Here is an 18,327-nt window from a genome sequence, read left to right as displayed (position 1 = left end):
CACCCTCTTGTCTCTCCCAGTCAAGCTGGGTGGCCTTGGCCTTCTCTCCCATTCCACCTGTGCCCCCCTGGCTTATGTGGCCTCCACTGGAGCTGCATCTGTCATACTTCACCCCCTCCTTGGTGATCCTGGTCCAGACCCTCCTGAGCCCCCCTCCCAGCACAGTCTCTGTCTGGATGCCTTCAAGTCTGCCTGGGCGGACTTGACACTTGCTCTGCCTCCCCTCCAACAACAAGCACTGGTTGAGAATTCCTCAGCACTTGGCAGGCAGTGGCTCTCAGCCATCCCCTCCAGTGCAATCCTGAGGCTCACCAACTTTGAGGTGGCAGCAGCTCTGCAGCTGAGGACAATGGTGCCCAGCACCTCGCCCAGCTGCAGACATTGTGGACATGGAAACTTCCATGGACATGATGAAGTGTGCCCACACAAGTCCAAGTGGACTGTGGCTAGGCATGAGCAGGTGAAGAAGGTGATAGCTGGCACCCTCAATATCATCCCAGACATTGAGGTCCACCTTGAACCCTTCATCAGTGACACTACACACAGGAGGAATGACATAAGAATCTCTGGCTCCCATGCCTCTGGGCTGGCCAACCATGAGTATGACATCTCCATTGTGTCACTGGGCTCTGTCCAGGCCAGGACCACTGTCTCCCCACCTGGGTTCACTGGATCCACCCTGGAGAGGGCTTCTGCCACTGTCCACAAATTCCTTGACTCTGTATCTAGGGAGAAATTCAGAAATCTCCCTAGCTCTGCTGCCACCCCCTTCACTCCCCTCATCTTTTCTTTGGGTGGTGTCATGGAACACAGGACTGCCCAAGCCCTCCACACCTGGGGTGAGGTCCTACCTCCCCATTCCCACAGGATGCTTTGTATCAGACTCAGTCTCACCCTCCTTCGCGCCAGAGTGAGAAACTTTGATCTCTGGTCCCATTGAGCCAAGAAACTGCCATGTCTACTATAGTATCCTCTTCCCATAGTTCTTAGTAGTCACACCCGATGCAGCCCCCTACCCCCTAACCCCCTAACCCCCTAACCCCCTAAGCTCTGCTGCCACCCCCTTCACTCCCCTCATCTTTTCTTTGGGTGGTGTCATGGAACACAGGACTGCCCAAGCCCTCCACACCTGGGGTGAGGTCCTACCTCCCCATTCCCACAGGATGCTTTGTATCAGACTCAGTCTCACCCTCCTTCGCGCCAGAGTGAGAAACTTTGATCTCTGGTCCCATTGAGCCAAGAAACTGCCATGTCTACTATAGTATCCTCTTCCCATAGTTCTTAGTAGTCAAAACCGATGCAGCCCCCTACCCCCTAACCCTATGACATCTCCATTGTGTCACTGGGCTCTGTCCAGGCCAGGACCACTGTCTGCCCTCCTGGGTTCACTGGATCCACCCTGGAGAGGGCTTCTGCCACTGTCCACAAGTTCCTTGACTCTGTATCTAGGGAGAAATTCAGAAACCTCCCTAGCTCTGCAGCCACCCCCTTCACTCCCCTCATCTTTTCGTTGGGTGGTGTCATGGAACACAGGACTGCCCAAGCCCTCCACACCTGGGGTGAGGTCCTACCTCCCCATTCCCATAGGATGCTTTGTATCAGACTCAGTCTCACCCTCCTTCGCGCCAGAGTGAGAAACTTTGATCTCTGGTCCCATTGAGCCACGAAACTGCCACGTCTACTATAGTATCCTCCTCCCATAGTTCTTAGTAGTCAAACCCGATGCAGCCCCCTACCCCCAAAGGACTGCCCAAGCCCTCCACACCTGGGGTGAGGTCCTACCTCCCCATTCCCACAGGATGCTTTGTATAAGACTCAGTCTCACCCTCCTTCGCGCCAGAGTGAGAAACTTTGATCTCTGGTCCCATTGAGCCAAGAAACTACCATGTCTACTACAGTATCCTCTTCCCATAGTTCTTAGTAGTCAAAACCGATGCAGCCCCCTACCCCAAATGAAACAGATGCATGGAAGGCTGTGTCCTGCGGGGAAGAAGCGGAGAAACAAGACTGCCCCGCTGGGGAACAATGCCGAACAATACATTTGTGCCTATTGTCCTATTTATCGGTGGTGACAGCCGCACATGCGCCGTAATGGAGCACATAACCTCGCTTGCATCCGCGGACAACGCACTGGCCATCGACGCATGAAACCCGCAGTTGGTCCACTCCCAAGATGGCGGTACAACTGATGCGTCAGTACTGTCAAGCCGCCTCACTCACTCGGTTCCGTTCGCGCCGATGCAGCCACCGCAAGCTTCTGAAGTATAAGCTAACGAATAGCCGTCCAGCTTACCAAGATCATTCCTTGGATCTATGCACTCGAAACCTCCACTGATTGCGCACTCGGCTAGGCCACGAGGACAATGTTCCCGTTGGATGTGTCTGGCTTCCAGAGAACGTCTCTGGGCGCCGGGCAGGCCAGACGGAATTGTAAAGTCTGCCGAGAGCACAGTATACGTATTGTATCCACATGCAGCTGCTGTTGCCTGATAGTTTGCGGCGCAGACACAACTGTTGTCCGAGGGCGACCAGACGGCATACTTTCCGTACTGTTCAGCACAAGCGGCCATGCAGGCCTGGGAATCTGTCGCTGGTATCTGGACGGTGTAGTAGGCGTTGCTCCCTGTTGAAAATTGGGAACCTGCGTAAGACCCAGCATAGTAGTACGGTTCGGATACGCATTGAACAAAGTCATAGGACGCTCCCAGGGCATATAGCTGACAATTAGCAACATCTGGAGCGGAAACTCACCCCTGTTGAACAGGTGGTACTACTTGTACCGGCAGAGTATTGCCCGCCACCTGTACCGGGAGCCACTGGGTCGTTGTTGTCACAACTACCGTAGGTGCGAGGTCCCGTGTAATAAAGGTACTTGTACCCAGCACACAATGTCTGCGTTTCAGCACACTCACTCGCCAATGCTCACCACTGCTTGGTTGAAGCTTGTGATCAGGATCTTCTTTCCCGGCCACGCGTATGGGAATCCAGCGATGGTGACGCAAGCGACGAGCGGCGTCGTGGCCAGTGCCACAGGCAGTTGAATTGCCAGCAGCGCAAGGATTGCGAGCATGAGGGCGTGAGGGAGTGAAGAAGAACAAAGAGACCAGCATCGTGAAATGTCTGGCTATGTGGCAATCTGCAGCGCCCACATGTAGGTGGGTGAGCATGGTACATACAGTGCCGCGGGCGGCGGCACTGCGCCGTTCTAGAATATCTTTATCCTGAGTGGGCAGTTTGGTCCGAATTGGCGCGTGAGTGCGCCTGGGCGCTGACAGTGGTCGTGACATCAGGGAGTAGCATTTGAGGGGGGCGGCGAGGGTGGACTGTGCTTGACATACACTGCTACCGTGCCTCGGCCTCGAGCGACAGACGGACCTGCAGGGATGAGGACTGGTCATCCAACGATGGCGTACCACTGAGCGCCTTTGAGGCGGCGCAGGGACACACGCCGCCGGTAGTCTCTAGGACAATGGTGACAGGGAGCCCGACGCGCCAATTCGGACTCTTGTGGCACACTGCGCACCGCGCACGGTCCCGCGCCCCGCCAGGCGCGCCAAACGCCAAATCGGCTGATGATGCACACGAAACGTCAACATAGAATGGTAGAAATGGTAAGGAATGGCATCCCACCATCGGTGCCTCATAGGATGCCTGAGATACTATAAAGTCGGTCACGTGACTTCCCTGGCTGCTGTGAAAACGCTGAGGTTGATGTCCGTTGCCTGAGGCACTATCAAACACTAATCGGGGGGTTGAGCGTAACCGTCCCACGGTTGAGGGTGACCCACTGGATGGGAGGCTCACTGCCAACCTGGTCGCTGGGGATAGAGCCGCCAGCAGCAGTGGCGCTGCCCGAAGGAATCATGACGGGGGGTGCATCTTTCAGCTACTCCTACGGGCGGCCTGAGGCCGGGTGGGAGGGCAATAAACTTGGGCAGCCGATGACTGTGGCAACCATAACCTTTACAATACGCCGAGACAACCCAAGAACGCGAAAACTGGCCCGACCAGTCATGGGTGGGCTAGGACTGCCGTTCAAATGGCATGATACACTGCTGCGCAGGTTTGTTGAGGCTGTCGCCTGGTGTTTAGGAAATAGCCATGGCACTGCGGAGGCAGGAACACCATATCATTGCCTGGAAGGAGGGCGCGATGATAGGTCAGGCTATAATCGACAAACATCTCGACGTTGACAGCATGATGGACATGCGCCACGCTCCTCTGAGATGCGTCCTGGGCTTAATTCAGCAGCGGGGTGCGCCGAAATCTGAACGAGCCATCTTGGATCAGTAATGACCACCGAAAGGGCCGGGTCCTTCGTCTGGGGGCTGAGGAGACCAGCGTCGGTTGAGGCCTCAGTATGGCAGTGCTTCCTGCTCTTACTTGGCATTAGCGAGGCGCTGTTTCTAGTGCTAAAATATGCGGTACGAGGCCGGGAAACAGCTGGGCACTCAGCAGAGGGACGGACATCGCTGACGTGAATGGCTGCGCAACCTGCACAGAGTGACATGAGCTGCAGCAATAGGCAGCAACGGGGGCAAAGAGGCATGCTCGGCGACACACAATCTGAAACAAGTAACATTGGTAGAAGAAAACGATGACAGTAGTGGCATCAGCCCTGAGCGATGCTACCTATAACGTCGCTCATCTCGGTGGGCAGCGCGATTAGGACGGTAACTTGGGGATGACTGCGTAGAAGACAGTCCAGATCCTCCTCCGGGAAGGCCACCAAGATACCTGTGGGTCTCGCGACGCCTCCATGATTCATGGAAGGCCTCTTTCGTCCGGGTCGCGAGCTCGAAGTCTGGTGCAGAGAACGAGGTATCGGCCGAAGTCAATGTTTCACCCGAGAGCTCGACACTAGAGAGAACCCGTCTCGTGTGTGTGCTCATCATCACTAGTAACCTCATTGCTCAGACCTTGTGGATCTACAGTGACTCGGTACCAAAAGGACATGCCAGGCCTGCGGACCCCGTGAGCGCGTTGGGAAGCGTTCGGTGCTGCTACGGTCGGCGGACTGAGGGGGGAGACGATGAGGAGCGAAGCACCCTGGTCAAACCAATGACGCCCTGACTAGTGTGTGCCATGCCCTTGTGCTGCCTATGGATAAAGCGTTACACCGCCTCGTGGAAGGAACAGACGGGGGTTGCCTCCAACGTGGAGAGTGGCGCTGAGATCACGCCCTTGCTCTAGCCTGTAGCCAACGTCACGGTTTTGCCAGCCGGCACCATGACGATGGAAGCGAGGCAGGTCGCAGACAGCTCGCGTTGCGATGTTGACTCCCTCTTGGTGTCCTTGACGACAGTGTAGCCGTCCAGCTGAAGTGGATCCTCGGGGCAAAGCATGGGCTCAAAGGCGTTGCGCTGGTGGGCAGGGGCGGGGGAGGGGGTTCGAGGGGGTCGGGAGTCGCGACTACCTTGTCCACGTTGGCTGCGTCTGCTGCCTCGTCTGCCTTGTCGGGTCGCTCTTCCAGTCCACCGAACGCCAACGCATGTCGGCCTACAACGCTTCGAAGTCTCTTGAAAGTGAGGGGGGAAACGTGAGAAGGTTAAGCTACCGGTCTTGATGGTCAATTCAATAGCATAGTCCACATTCCCTGTACATTGTTGGATATGGTAAGACCTTGGAAGGCTGTGGTGTGTGTCCATACTGAAGGCATCGCGGTGAATGCTCACCATATCAGGAAAATGCTTCAATTTTTGGCACTTGCAATGGTGGTACAGACGGGTTGCGTTTGTATTACAGACGCAACCGTTGAGGCAGACGCCCAAATGTATGATACCAGCGTGAGCGCCGATATAACCAGGTGAACCGCTGATAGACCTTGGAACGATCTCATCTGGTACTACAATGAGTACCCAACTGCCCCAAACAGTTGGTGCTTTGTGGACGGCGTCATGGTTTAGTCACAACGACAGGACGTTGCCTATGCTGTTGGGAACGACGTGAACACCACCTATCTCAACTGGTCTGCCGCGTTTCTCCGGTGCTCTTCAGCATATGCAGACCCGCCTCCAGCCAACTGTACGCAGTACACAATCGACGCTATCACATACATGGTAAGAATTTTGTATCCCGTTCAGAGTAAAGCTGAGATAGTCCAGGCCGACTGCGCTCTTAAGGGTAGTACAGGTGCTTCACAGCCATTTTGCAGCAATTATCCAAGCTCCAATTTTGTGCCCACCGCGCACAGATGGGTGGGACCTGGCGCTTGGTTTTACGTGTGAAGAAGGTTGTCGCAGCGGCCGCGAAAGAGATGACGGACGAGTGACTCTCGACCATCTGCTGGGCGGTCCTTTGCGGGCATTGAGCATTCGCGGGGTCGCAAGTCCGAGTCGGCGATGTGTACCCGTTCAGTGCAAGCAAACATGGTGTCATATGCGTGGGCAAGGGCGAGCTTGGAAACAAGGGCTTTCTGCCCTCCGTCGTCCAGGTCTTGTAATGGTGACGACGATGGTAAGCGCGGCGTAAAAGAGCGGTCTGAGCCAAGGGACGAAGTCGACACGCTCCGGTCCCGTGTTGGTGGAATCGGGATGTTGTTGACCTTGAAGGAGTTGGGGGACGAGGGGAGGACGACAGCGCCCGATAGAAAACGTGGGGTGACTGTGAGGGTCTGGGCGGACAACTGTGGCGAGACGCCAGCGTCAGAGAGGGGAGGAGTGTCGAAGCCGTACTGCTCAACGAAAGGTTGAGCGTACGTGACGACGTCCTCCTCGGTGATCGACATGTTGTAGTCAATAAGGAAAAGCAGCTGCTTCTCCATGAGGTTGATCTCCACCTGGGAGAACATCTGCACATAGTCGCACCAGTGCTTGTTCTTGGGTGAAGAGTTGTTCAGGTACTTGGCGGCAACGATAAGGGTGGCGAGGAAGACACGATGTCGAGTGCAAGGCATGCCTGAAGTTGAGCATTGCAATAAAGGGCCTCCTTCGTGCCAGAGTGAGAAACTTTGATCTCTGGTCCCATTGAGCCAAGAAACTGCCATGTCTACTGTAGTGTCCTGTTCCCATAGTTCTTAGTAGTCAAAACCGATGCAGCCCCCTACCCCCACCAGAGACAGATCCACTAGACACAGCCCGGGCAGTGAGGGTGCTCGGACTTCTAGTGCCCCCAGTCTGATTCGTGTCACTGGAATGTCCTTTCACATCGGGAAATTATAATCTCTCCGTAAGGTCGCCAGTAAACTATCGCCTTGTGCGGCAGGCTCTTTTGTGGGGCAAACGTAGTACGTGTAGTACGGCACGCGTTTAGTACGGCAGGCCCATGTTGGACTTGAGATCATTGATGCTGGTAATGTTGGAGATCGGCCCGCCTGAGCGTTAGTGGCGGGCTTTGCATTCAAGACTCACTGCAGGACGCCTCGAAGTCAATCTCGTCCATGCGCTCATGGAGGGCTGCGACGACAGTGTCCACAGCACACAGACCGTTTTCGTTCTTCTTGCAACCGGCGTAGGTCTTGTCGAGCGGAAAGACAGCGTCGTTACTACAAGTTAGCCTCGACCATCCTCTTTCGACCTACAGGATGAAGCGGATCTGGGGTGCGCTCGAGCCCTGGCACGTCATGATCTGGGCGACAAAGTTGGTGTTGAACGGCACAAGCTTGGACGTCTTGTAGGAGCGCTTCGAGGGGGGCGAACTAACGTTGGCAGGAAGGGGCCCGTACGAGTCGATCGCAGTCAGGTTGAGCGCGACGAGCGCGGCCATGACCGAGGCGTCGTGAGTGCTGTCGTCAGTTAACGTGCAGAGACATATCACTCACGCGTCGGCGTAGATGGTCTGGTTAACCGGGAATGTCTCAGTGTTGCCATCAAGCGTCGAGTTGGTGTTTGAGTTCCACTTTGCGATCGGGGTGTGGGTCAGGCGCGCGAGGAACTCCTCCACCCAGCCCTTGCCCTGGGCAGCCGCCGTCTGGGCACCGGGACCCGTCAGGTACTGTTGAGGTGTCAGCTCGGGCGGCAACAAAACCAGGAAAAAAATGTGTGACTCACGTAGAACTCGAGGTCGATGACATAGGCAAGGTTCTCGACTGCCGTGAGCTAACATACTAGTGCAAGTACTCACAGTCCGCCTCAGTGAAAAGAGGGCAGAAGCTGGAGTAGCCGAGTGACAAGGTCTCGTAGGCACAAAGGCTGAGCATTGCATAGACGTCGGTCGGGGTGAAGGTGTACCCCTTGAGATCTTTCTGAAGGCGCTTAGCGGTGGCTGCCATTGCCTTGTTGATAAACGTGGTCATGGCAAGTCCGCCCCCGACATAGTCTCGCGCCGCGTTGGCGCAATCCCCGCTGGGGTCTGCATCCGGTCAGGTCCGCCGCCGCATGCCCTCGTACTCACAAACCGTCGCATTGTAACCCGCACTCTCAATCGCAATGGAAGCGCTATACTGATTCTCTGAGTTACGGCCGAAGAACCCTTGACCGAAGGCCTCAAGGGTCTCCACCATGCGGTCCATGCTACCTGTGCGAAACTGGTGTAGTTTAAGCTGGGCCCAAGGAGAACACTCACGACAGGAAGAGTGCCCTTTTCGGTGAAGTCGTTCAGGAGGTGGCCGTACGCCATGCGGCTGCGGACGCCCAGCTCGTAGCACTGTTGGCGACCAAACGGGTTGAGAATCTCGCTTGGCATCAGCTCTGGCATTTGTGACAACTCACGCTCCGAGCTTCAACGTCCAGTCATTCAGGAACGAGAGGTCGCCACTGGCTGTAACCTCACCAGCCAGCGATGCGTTGTTGAGGCGCGTTCCAAACGCAAAGACGTCCTCGCTGGACGAGGGGTAGCGTGCGCCGTGGCGGAAGAGCTGTGGTTAGCTGCCTCCTATAGAACAACTCACCAGATGCACAGCGTCCAGCGTGCACTGTTCCGGCACGACGGGGGTCGCCTTGCCCAGACCAAACGTGTCCGCATCCAGCGAGGAACGGGGCGAGAGATTGCCCCACGACAAGATGGGCGAGAAACCGGACGACTGCTCGTCAGGGCTGAACACAAGTGCGGGCTCACCTTGCCCTTGGCCTCGGGAAGGAAGATGGGGCCAAAGGAGTCCTGAACCTTGGGGAACTGACTGGCTGGACCGGTGACAAAGGCCAGCGGCTCGGCGCCAGTCTTCGTGGGGCCCGGGAAGCCGACGACGGTCGCGTCGGGGAAGAGGGCAGTGTTGGGAAGCGTGTTGGGGGGTGGGAAAGAGTCCGCGGTGACGATGCCTATAAGCGGGGCCGCAGAGACCAGGGCGGGGAGGAGGGCCAAAAGGGCAATGTTGAGCATGGCGGGCAAGGAACAAGTGGAGAGATGTGTGATACAACTTGGAGGCCACTACATATACTGTCGCAAGGGGCGCGTGCTTGGCAGAGCTCGGCGGCGGCATCCACTACGTCCGGTAGGGCCCGCGGTGAGGCAACAAGCGCGACAGACCTGCTAGCGCGGTTGATTGGGCCATAGCGGCCACGTTGTTCTGCCAGTGTAAGATCATGTAAGAGGCAGAGTACACAGTGTACTGTACAGTTGCCACATGGAGTTTGCACCCCGAGGTTGCACACGTTCTTCATTTTTAATATCGTAAGCCAGAGCCACTCACCGGCTTGCATTCCAGGCACCGGGCGCCGCTCGTGGACACTTGGGATCTACCGGGCGATAAAAGAGCCGAAAGTGGCCAGGACATGAGATTGTGCAACCCCCTGTGCGCGCCTGTGCCCTGTGGAACGTGTTACCGGAGACGCTTCGGAAGCGGCCCAAGTGCACCAACACCCTGGCCGCTTTATGGGCCTTGTTATCAACAACTCGGGTTCCGACGGTCAAACCCGACCACAGAAACTGTGGCGTTTCACAGGCGGCAAGGTCGTTCTCAACTACCTGGCCCAGGCTGCCGAATCTGCCGAAGCTTGCCGCTGGTCACAATGCTGACACGGTTTCCATCGCTGTGTTCACCATGAGGGTCGATGTCATCTGTGCTCTCAACGACGCATCGGCAACTGCATCGGCGGCCATCGTCTCCCTCCGTGGCGGTTGAGCAAAGTCATCTACGTGGGACTTCAGAGTGCCCTCGATCAGATTGCGTCAGCCCCCGTTTTTGGACAGGGTGGCCATATCGTCTTCACCACGGCACGGACAGCTCGTTTGCTAACCCCAAGGGCCCCGAGCAGCTTGCGTGTGTCAAGCAGGTGGGTGTACGTGTCTGGTCGGGTGACCTCAACTCGAGCCCTTACCGATCGAGTGAGCGGTCAAGTAGTTGTGCGTATGTTGCGGCCATAATGGTGATGGACGATGACGACAAGAGCGTACAAGGAACACCACTTTAACGCGGCCCCCTTCATTACGGAAGTATTCGCCACGCGTTTATCCCCAACTGCATCCTTGGGTTGCGGTCTGTCTGTCTCATCGCTGTCTCTGTCTGTCTGTCTCTCTCCCTCTCTCTCCTCGCCACCATGCCTGCAGCGACAGCGACTGCACCGCTTCTCGGCCGCAAGCCCCAACAGCCTGCACCCAGCCCGCCGATGGCCCGGACGCCCACCGTGGCCAGCGTCCGCGACTACTTTGAAGCCCTGCCCTACACCCCGCCCAATGACTTTCCCCACCGCGAGTGGACATCGATGTCGTTTGACATCCCGTCCTACGGCCCAGGTCCGGCCGTCAGCGGCGATTAAATTCATTGGGGCCTCAAAAATGCGTCCCTCGCCGCAGCCCGTGCAGTGGGCAGTGGAGACTGGACCACTCTCGACCCGCAGACTGTCGCGTTGGCTGTGTGTGACAAGGCCCTCCAGCTGAACGTGCTCTAGTACCGACCGCGTCTGTGCTGACGGTATGCAGCAACGACTTTTGGCGTTTGAAGCATGCGTCGTCGCCGCTGCGCACCGTTTCCGAGTGGGAATGTGAACGCGTCCGTGACATTACCATTGCGTACAAAGAGGTGAGCGACTCTGTTCATGTGCCGCACTGACAGCAGGCGGGTGCCGTCATTCCCGTTGGCATACGAAGGCAGCGAGTCCCACTGGAGTGTGTCATCACCCTGGCCATGTCGGCCCTACTCGAGCACTACGCACCCGGCTTGGACTCGTACCAACCTCGCCCATCCACCAGGCTTCTGTTTGACCGCGCCTGGTTTGGCAAACATCGCCCTCAACCTGCAGATGGCGCAGCATACGGATACTACACCGCCACGGGCACTGTCGGCATGAGCGATCCCAGCTGTTACGAAAACCTACTCAAGCAGGCCCGCGAACACGAGAAGCGATTCCCACCTGGCCCCAGTCCCTCTGCCCGCAATGCTCTCCACTACCCGCCTACGCGCGCTGCCCCTTTGCCACACCTCCCGACACCATCGCGCCAACGATGAGGGGACACGGCACACCCCACTTCCTGAATGTGTATTGTATGGTATACTTGTAAAGCCGTTCCTGTGATACAGATTGTGTGACGTCGTTCTCTCCACCAAGTTACCCGTCGCCATGCCCGTCACCGTTACAGGTGGCAACGAGATAGACTCGGAACTGATGGGGCTGAGCCTGTGACATAAACCCAGGAGTGCGCAACAGAGCGCATGCCTACCTCATTAGGCGACGCAGAACAAGGTTGACCGTCATAGGTAGCGTTCTTGACAAGGCGATCACCCGTGACGACCACTGTATCGTATCGACTAGTGAATGCCGACGCTACAAAATAACCTCGCAAGCGTACGCACCCGAGTATGAGGTCGAACGCGTGGAGGGTCTGCTCAGGTCGGCCAACAAGCATTTGGTCCAGGTCAAACGCGCAGAAGATGTGCATGCCAGGTGCTACGCCGCAGTGCCGAAGAGATGGCAACCTGACCAACGTTGTGTCCAATACCGCAGGCACACTTCCCTAGCCACCGCCTGACAGTCAGACACGGGCACAAAGACATGGGTAAAAGGTTCTCGACGAGCACGGCAAGCCGGACATGCCAAAGAACTACATGGTAGTTCATACACACTAAGAGGTGCCACAGGGTACCATCGACAGTTACATTGTGAACAAATTACAGCGACAAGACAATTTTCAGATGAGTCATGGCCAGAGGGACATTCTCAGCGAGCGCCAGTGCCTGAGCGGTGCGCACTGTCTGCTTGATCACGCGGCCATTCACCACGTGAGCGCCGAGTGCATCCAAGTCAAATACCTGGGCAACTTGCTGTGGTGCCCACTCTGGGCAGCACAGCTGGAGAAACTTGGCCCACAACACCGCACGCGCCTTTTGCCCAAGGTCGTCAAACCGCAATGTCAAAGAGAAGCGTGACGCAAAGGCCTCGTCAAAGTCTTCTAGGCGGTTGGTCGTCAAAAGCATCACCCCAGAGTAGTACTCGAGTAGTCTGAGGAAGACGCCGACGAGGGCGTTGCGTTCAATGTTGGATGGCGAGCGCTTCTCGAGAAAGATGTCGGCTTCGTCAATGAGCAGCACTGCTTTCCAGACCGTCGCCAATGCGAGTACCTCACTGAGCTTGCGTTCAAGGGCAATGACGGTCGTTCCAAGTTCACCTGCGCTGACGACATAGAGGGGCACTTGCAGGTGCTCGGACACGGCTTCGGCAGTGAGAGTCTGCACCGTCAGTGTGCTCCGAGCAGCTATGGGACCACTGTGTCGACCTAACATACCTTGCCTGTTCCTGGCCGGCCATGTAAGGCAATGATCAACCCCTCACCCTTGTTGGCCACAACATCGTTGATGAGTTTGGACCCTAGAGCGCCAGTGTGGACGTCAACGAGGCTTCGCACAACCCTACGGTGTGTGTCGGGGATGACGAGGTGGTCAAACGCTGCCGAGCTCCAACGGATTGGGGCGAGGTTGTCCACGAGAAATTCCCCCCACCGCTTGGCCTTGAGAGAGAATCCATGGATAGATGGTGGTAGCAGATGGTACAACTCGGGGGAGAGGGCATCCGGGTCGGGGTCGGGACTGTTTCCCACCCCCCCTCCATTGTTGGAAACCATGCGGTTCACGTCATCGGGCCAGATATCGAACGTTGGGTTGGCCCTCCGGTAACTGGCCACATCGATCATTACTCGTCCAGTGCCCGGCACTCGTGCAGACCCTGCCAGTGCGCGGCTGAAAAAGGACCCCTCGTACTCGGTGTTGACGAGCCTGGCGTATTGGCGCGCATAGCGCTGCCCGCGCTCTTGCCGTCAGCTGCCGTATATAAGTCCCAAGGCTCACCTCGTAGGACTGGCCGACGGGAATCAGAGAGCGGCCAGAATTCCAGCTCGTCGATGGGCTTTACCTCCCGAAACTCGGGAATCTTTTTGGAAACGTTGACCTTGGCGAACGACATACCAGACCACTGGTAAAAGTGTCCGTTGATAACGAAAGCCCGTCCGCGATCGTCCATAGTGTATTGCCACGAATCAACATTGTACGCCAGCTACCAGTCAGCGGTCAAGCTCACCCGCTGAAAACTCACCATCTCACCCGTCAAGTCATCCTGGGTCTCGATCTCGGTCCCCGCAGACATGATCAACCAGAGCAGTTGCCATCGAATGGTGCCCTTCGGCAGCTCCTGGATGCAGTCTTCACTAAAAGTCAGAAGCCAAATGACTGGGCAGAGCTCACAACAAGGTAAAGCGATCGAGTACAAAGTCGAGCATCTTCTTGAACGCCTCATATGTCGCTGCCCCAGCCTTCTCTCCTTTGGCCACCAGGTCGACTTGGTTCAGGAACACCTCTCTAGCGTCCACCTGGTGCGTTAGCCCTGCTCCCTTCACAGCCTCACCCCAGGTTTGCGGTCGTACAGGCTCGCATTGCGCGGAAACTGGTCCTTCAGTAGCTTGAGGATCCCCTCATCCAAGACCTCCAGCCAGGTGGCCACTTCCAACAAGTTGCCGGATGGTGGTGTACGATGGTGGGCGATGAAAATGTCTCCGCGGTTTCCGTATTGGTGGACTGGCGTCGGCTCGGCCTTTTGCCATCCCTGACGGACGACATACACCTCATCAACCTCGCTGAAGGTCAAGGATGACTTATGGGTGCCGTTGGCTTGTGTGTGTGGTACGCTGTCGTGAGTCATTGTATGCGGTAGGACAGGATGCATGAACGTACAGCGCGCGTTGTTAAAGTATGAAAGTGGGCATGCGGAACTGGGTCGGAATGATTTCCGTTGCTCGCGGAACCGTGTTCTGCCAGCCAAAACAGGAAGCAACTATGGCCCCTGTGTACCGTGTGTAGTAGTGTACGGAATAAACGGACCCAACGTCATCGAAGTGACCACGGCATGCTGCGTCGGCTTTCCACCTGTGGGTCACAATAGCTAACGCGAAGCACAGATAAAAACCACAACTAACGAGGTCTTCATTGGCTATGATGCATCGTCCATTCGCTCCCAATGAGGATCGAGATCATGTGTCTGAAGATTGGAAGACCACCTGCGCCTTGGCCCCACAACAGCTGGGGATATCCTTTATGGTGGTTGTCCTTCCAGTAGGCTGTGCTACTAACTGCAGCTTTGAAACACTACAATACAGCGTACGCGGGAACAAATCTGGTAATAGGCAATTAAGCAAACCGTTTCCGCAGCCACTTAAGACTCTTTAGTCCCCGATCACCAGTGCAACACTTCCTTCAAACGATCCCCACGTCATGCATTCCAAACAAAATAACCAAAAGGAACTACACACCCAGGTTCACGAAGGGGAGAATGACACACGACGGCGTGTCACCACCAATGTGCAGCTTGTGGGTACCTTTGTTGGTGCCACTGGCAAACGACATGGCCCCAGTCTGGCGAAGCTCGGGCGAGTTGGGATTGTTGCCACTCACAACCACCTCGATGCTCTCGCCAGCCTCGTAGAGAATTCCCATTGCCCAGATACCCACCTCGAGCTTCACTATATCACCCTTCGGGATGGGCTCATAGCGGTCGTGCGGGTGGAATGGGTACTGGGGGTGGATAGAGCGCGAGTGGTCAATGTGGCGGTGCGAGGCTCGGAGAAGACCGACGGGGCCGTCATGACGCACAACTCCACTCTGGGGAGCATCGTTGGGGTCCGTAACGGGGGTGCGAGCGAAAGGAATTGTCAGGTGAACCATTCTGTTACCCTCGGTGTCCAGCTTATTGAGCTGTACGCTCACACACATGTCCTCGTAGTCGTCACAAGCGAGGTACAAGATGGCGCGAGGCAAACCGGCCAGGATCGTTCTCTTGTCGAACGTGAGCCTGAAAGAAGCCACAGAGCTGTCGTCCTCAGAGTTGTATGTTACGACACTCTGGTTGTCCTGATTCGTCGCAAACAATTTACTATCGGGGCCCATGTACCATGTCTTGTAGTCCGTGTCCGGCAGGGGATAGTCGGGCGCCTCGATCCCGTCCAGTGGCTCATTCTTGCCAAACCGAAGCAGGGACAGTCGCACCTTGGGCGTGTTACGCCAGCCATTCTCCTTTCCCTGTGCGGTTAGCCTTTTGTTGGCAGCCCTTGTCCTTTTATCGCCCACCTTGAGGAAGTAGTCGAAAAAGTCCATGAGCTCCTCGTTCGTCTCGTGAATAGCCCATAAATCGTGCCATTCTTGCCAGGACGAGGAGCGGAACCACACATCCTCTTGATTCGGCAATTCGATCTTGGCACGGACGCCACCCATGGTGTGCAATGTGGAGTGCTCAGAAGCGGTTACATACACAGGAACCTTGACAGCCTTCATGTCCGGTCGCTTGTCCATCCAGTAGTCGTTGATAACCCCATTGTCGGTGCGACGGTACATCTCAGGGATGTCTTCAATTCCGTTAGGTCCACGGTACGTCATGTCCTTGATGAGGAGGAAGTTCGACGGGTTGAAGATCCCACCGCGGACAAATTGTTCGCGATAGAGATCACCCAACCCTTCCCACGGCGCAATGGCGGCCAATGAGGGTGGCTGTTGGGCGGCGATGAACCACTGAATGATTGCAAGGTGTGAATTGCCTGCAAGGCCCACCTTGCCATTGCACCAGGGAAGCTTCGCAATGGCTTCTACGCTATCATACCCATCCTCAGCCTCTTGCTGTCCCATGAGACAGGCGTAACCGTCCGAATGGCCGGAACCGCGAGCATCCACGCTCACAACGGCAAAGTCGCGAGCGCACCAGCGAGCGGGATCGACGCCTTCAAACTTTTCGAGGCCGCTGATGTCTTCGTGGGTGACACCGCACTCCCAAGGTGTGACGGGGAGGCTAAGCATTAGAGCTGGTCGACCAGAAACAACTCACAAGAGAATGCCACTAAACTTCTTCCCGTACGGGCTGTAAGACAAAATGGCGGGAACTGGTCCCTTGGGGTTGGCCGGGCGATAGACGTCGCAGTAGAGCTTGGATCCATCGCGTACGACAATCTCGACGTCGTGATCGATGATTATGTCGCAATCGATTGGGCGGGCCCCGTGGGGTCGGTCACCCTTCTTCAGGTACTCGCTGTGAGGGTTGAGGGGTTGGTAGCCATTGTAACCGATCTCGGGTTTCTTGATGGGAAGATAGGCAATGGGTTCGGGGGCAGTGGCGATCATGCTGTGAGATACAGTGCTTTGCAATGTGCTAACATATTGAGAAAGAGAGACGTTTTAAGTGCCCAGTCACCAAGGCCACAATCGGAATGTTGCCGGTCCCCTCCCTCCTTCACGAGTGTCTGGCGGCGGAAAGACACGGTACTTCCGCCGCACCAGCCGGGGCCGTCCACTTCTACAGGGGTTATTCATATGCCCCGGATACGCCAGCAACCGGGCAGCCTCGGCTCCGTTTACATGGGCGCGTGACATGGTATGTGATAGAGCCGGGAACAGTTGGCGGCGGAACAAAGGTGCAAAGAGACCGGCCAATGCCACAGCACACTGCTCTAAGACTGGCGACTGCCTGCAGCATCGGCAACCAATCACCCAGTGGTTCCCGCGGGCACAACAGCGTGTCAGATATGTGCAAACCCATCTTACGCCTTGTGGCAGCACCAGAATGGCGAACCCTGCTGAGCGAACTGGGAGTATCACCCGCCCGTACTTCTCCATGCAGGAAATCACTTTCTCAGTGGTAACGAGCTGCATTCGGGGTAGCGTTACATGTTGAGCCGCAGCCGAGGGCACTTTGAAACCTATTCATTCACTTGTTCTACCTAGCAGAGGGCTAACAGGAAGGACGACTGGGGGAGGTTCTCAATACGCCTTGACCCCAGCGAGCTTGAGAATCCTGTCCGACGCAGCACGAGGATTCTGAGGAATTCCGTCGTCGTCCTGATCGGGAAGGCCAGTGTCGCTACGAATACCAGGCTTGCGCGGATTAACAAACGTCTCGCCGTAAGGAACATGGTTGGTGTTCAAATAGTTTTCAAACGCATAGCGGCGGTCCTCTTTGTTCTTCTCGGTAAGCAGCTTTGTGGGACCCATGCAAACGTCTTCTCAGTCAGTAGATACTCTAACGAGCAACTATCACTCACAGATGACCGCTCGGTCAGTTTTTCCCGTGGGGGATACCGAATAATGCATTGCGCGGCTGTCCCAGAGAATGAGGTCGCCCGCCTCGACGCAAACCTTGACCCATTCACAGCCGCGGTCGTAGAACCACTGATGCTGGTCGTCCGTGAAGCTGTAAAAGTCTTGAGGGCCCCATGTACGGGTCTCTTCACGGCCGAACATATCAAAGAACTCCCCCATGAGAGCCGGAGAGCCCTTCAAAATCATGAGGCCACCGTCATCCTTTCCACAGTCATTGAGGTTGACAAGCCCTTGGAGACAGTGGAATCCCCTGCGACACGGGGACTGATCCATGTGTTCCCCTATTGGTTAGCGATAGCTGATGCATAACAAGCTCAAACAAGCTCACAGCGACCGGCGTCGTAGATATCGGTGCGGTTTGGGTGCGCCACTGTGATAGCGTCAAAGGAGACAACCAGCTCGTCGGTTCCCCTGTAGGGTCAGCAACAGAGGCGTTGTCAGGACGCTTACCAAACTTTGGCAAACGCGTCAACCACCGCAGGGTGGCCACGCACGTCCCATACCCACTGTTCGTGGGCAACACCATTGCAAGACATCATACCACCCTTGTGCTGCACAGGAAGACACTCTGTCTTGTGGGTGTTGGGGTCGTCGCGCTTAAATCCACGGGGGAAGGCCTCAAGCCACGACAGAGCAGCCTCGCGGCTCCTGAGGGCCGTTTCGCGAGGAACAACTGCAGGAAGGACTACATATCCGTCCGTGGCGAGAGTGTCACGCCAATCGCCAAAGTCGGCGTGGTCAAGCAGATTAGCGTACTCGAACGGAGGGAATACCGTCTCTGGGGCGCGGCGGGAGATGATGCCGTTGACGTTGCTTGCTGTCTTCTGGATCATTGTGTTATTGGTACTGATGAAGTAGAACTGTCTGTGTTGTGATCAGAACTGGGGGGT

The 18,327-nt window shown here is 56.3% G+C and overlaps 5 protein-coding genes across 5 annotated transcripts; 1 reads left to right on the top strand and 4 right to left on the bottom strand.

The window, feature by feature from the left end:
• Positions 1-5,189: 5,189 nt before the first annotated feature.
• On the bottom strand, positions 5,190-9,255 carry EHS24_001596 (uncharacterized protein; the record flags this gene model as incomplete). Its single annotated transcript, XM_028617384.1, has 13 exons — positions 5,190-5,412; positions 5,504-5,553; positions 6,266-7,000; positions 7,059-7,101; positions 7,520-7,636; positions 7,760-7,932; positions 7,989-8,026; positions 8,125-8,289; positions 8,332-8,464; positions 8,503-8,560; positions 8,649-8,794; positions 8,828-8,959; positions 8,995-9,255. The coding sequence occupies 13 exons, from the start codon at positions 9,253-9,255 to the stop codon at positions 5,190-5,192; spliced, it is 2,274 nt and encodes a 757-aa protein (XP_028474691.1).
• Positions 9,256-10,412: 1,157 nt separating this feature from the next.
• EHS24_001595 (uncharacterized protein) lies at positions 10,413-11,320 on the top strand (the record flags this gene model as incomplete). The annotated part of the gene is made up of 3 exons (XM_028617383.1): positions 10,413-10,567; positions 10,795-10,894; positions 10,931-11,320. The coding sequence occupies 3 exons, from the start codon at positions 10,413-10,415 to the stop codon at positions 11,318-11,320; spliced, it is 645 nt and encodes a 214-aa protein (XP_028474690.1).
• Positions 11,321-11,980: 660 nt separating this feature from the next.
• EHS24_001594 (uncharacterized protein) lies at positions 11,981-14,000 on the bottom strand (the record flags this gene model as incomplete). Its single annotated transcript, XM_028617382.1, has 6 exons — positions 11,981-12,538; positions 12,595-13,115; positions 13,154-13,358; positions 13,398-13,509; positions 13,547-13,656; positions 13,707-14,000. The coding sequence occupies 6 exons, from the start codon at positions 13,998-14,000 to the stop codon at positions 11,981-11,983; spliced, it is 1,800 nt and encodes a 599-aa protein (XP_028474689.1).
• Positions 14,001-14,599: 599 nt separating this feature from the next.
• Positions 14,600-16,462, bottom strand: EHS24_001593 (uncharacterized protein; the record flags this gene model as incomplete). Its single annotated transcript, XM_028617381.1, has 3 exons — positions 14,600-15,373; positions 15,422-16,133; positions 16,200-16,462. 3 exons carry the CDS (start codon positions 16,460-16,462, stop codon positions 14,600-14,602), a joined length of 1,749 nt encoding a protein of 582 aa, XP_028474688.1.
• Positions 16,463-17,098: 636 nt separating this feature from the next.
• On the bottom strand, positions 17,099-18,270 carry EHS24_001592 (uncharacterized protein; the record flags this gene model as incomplete). The annotated part of the gene is made up of 4 exons (XM_028617380.1): positions 17,099-17,337; positions 17,380-17,718; positions 17,766-17,848; positions 17,888-18,270. 4 exons carry the CDS (start codon positions 18,268-18,270, stop codon positions 17,099-17,101), a joined length of 1,044 nt encoding a protein of 347 aa, XP_028474687.1.
• Between the last annotated feature and the right edge of the window lie 57 nt (positions 18,271-18,327).

This window comes from Apiotrichum porosum (assembly GCF_003942205.1).
Source record: "Apiotrichum porosum strain DSM 27194 chromosome Unknown scaffold_10, whole genome shotgun sequence".
NCBI lineage: Eukaryota > Fungi > Basidiomycota > Tremellomycetes > Trichosporonales > Trichosporonaceae > Apiotrichum > Apiotrichum porosum.
The sequence above is the reverse complement of the archived record's forward strand: the minus strand, read 5'-3'. Positions and strand labels throughout refer to the sequence as shown.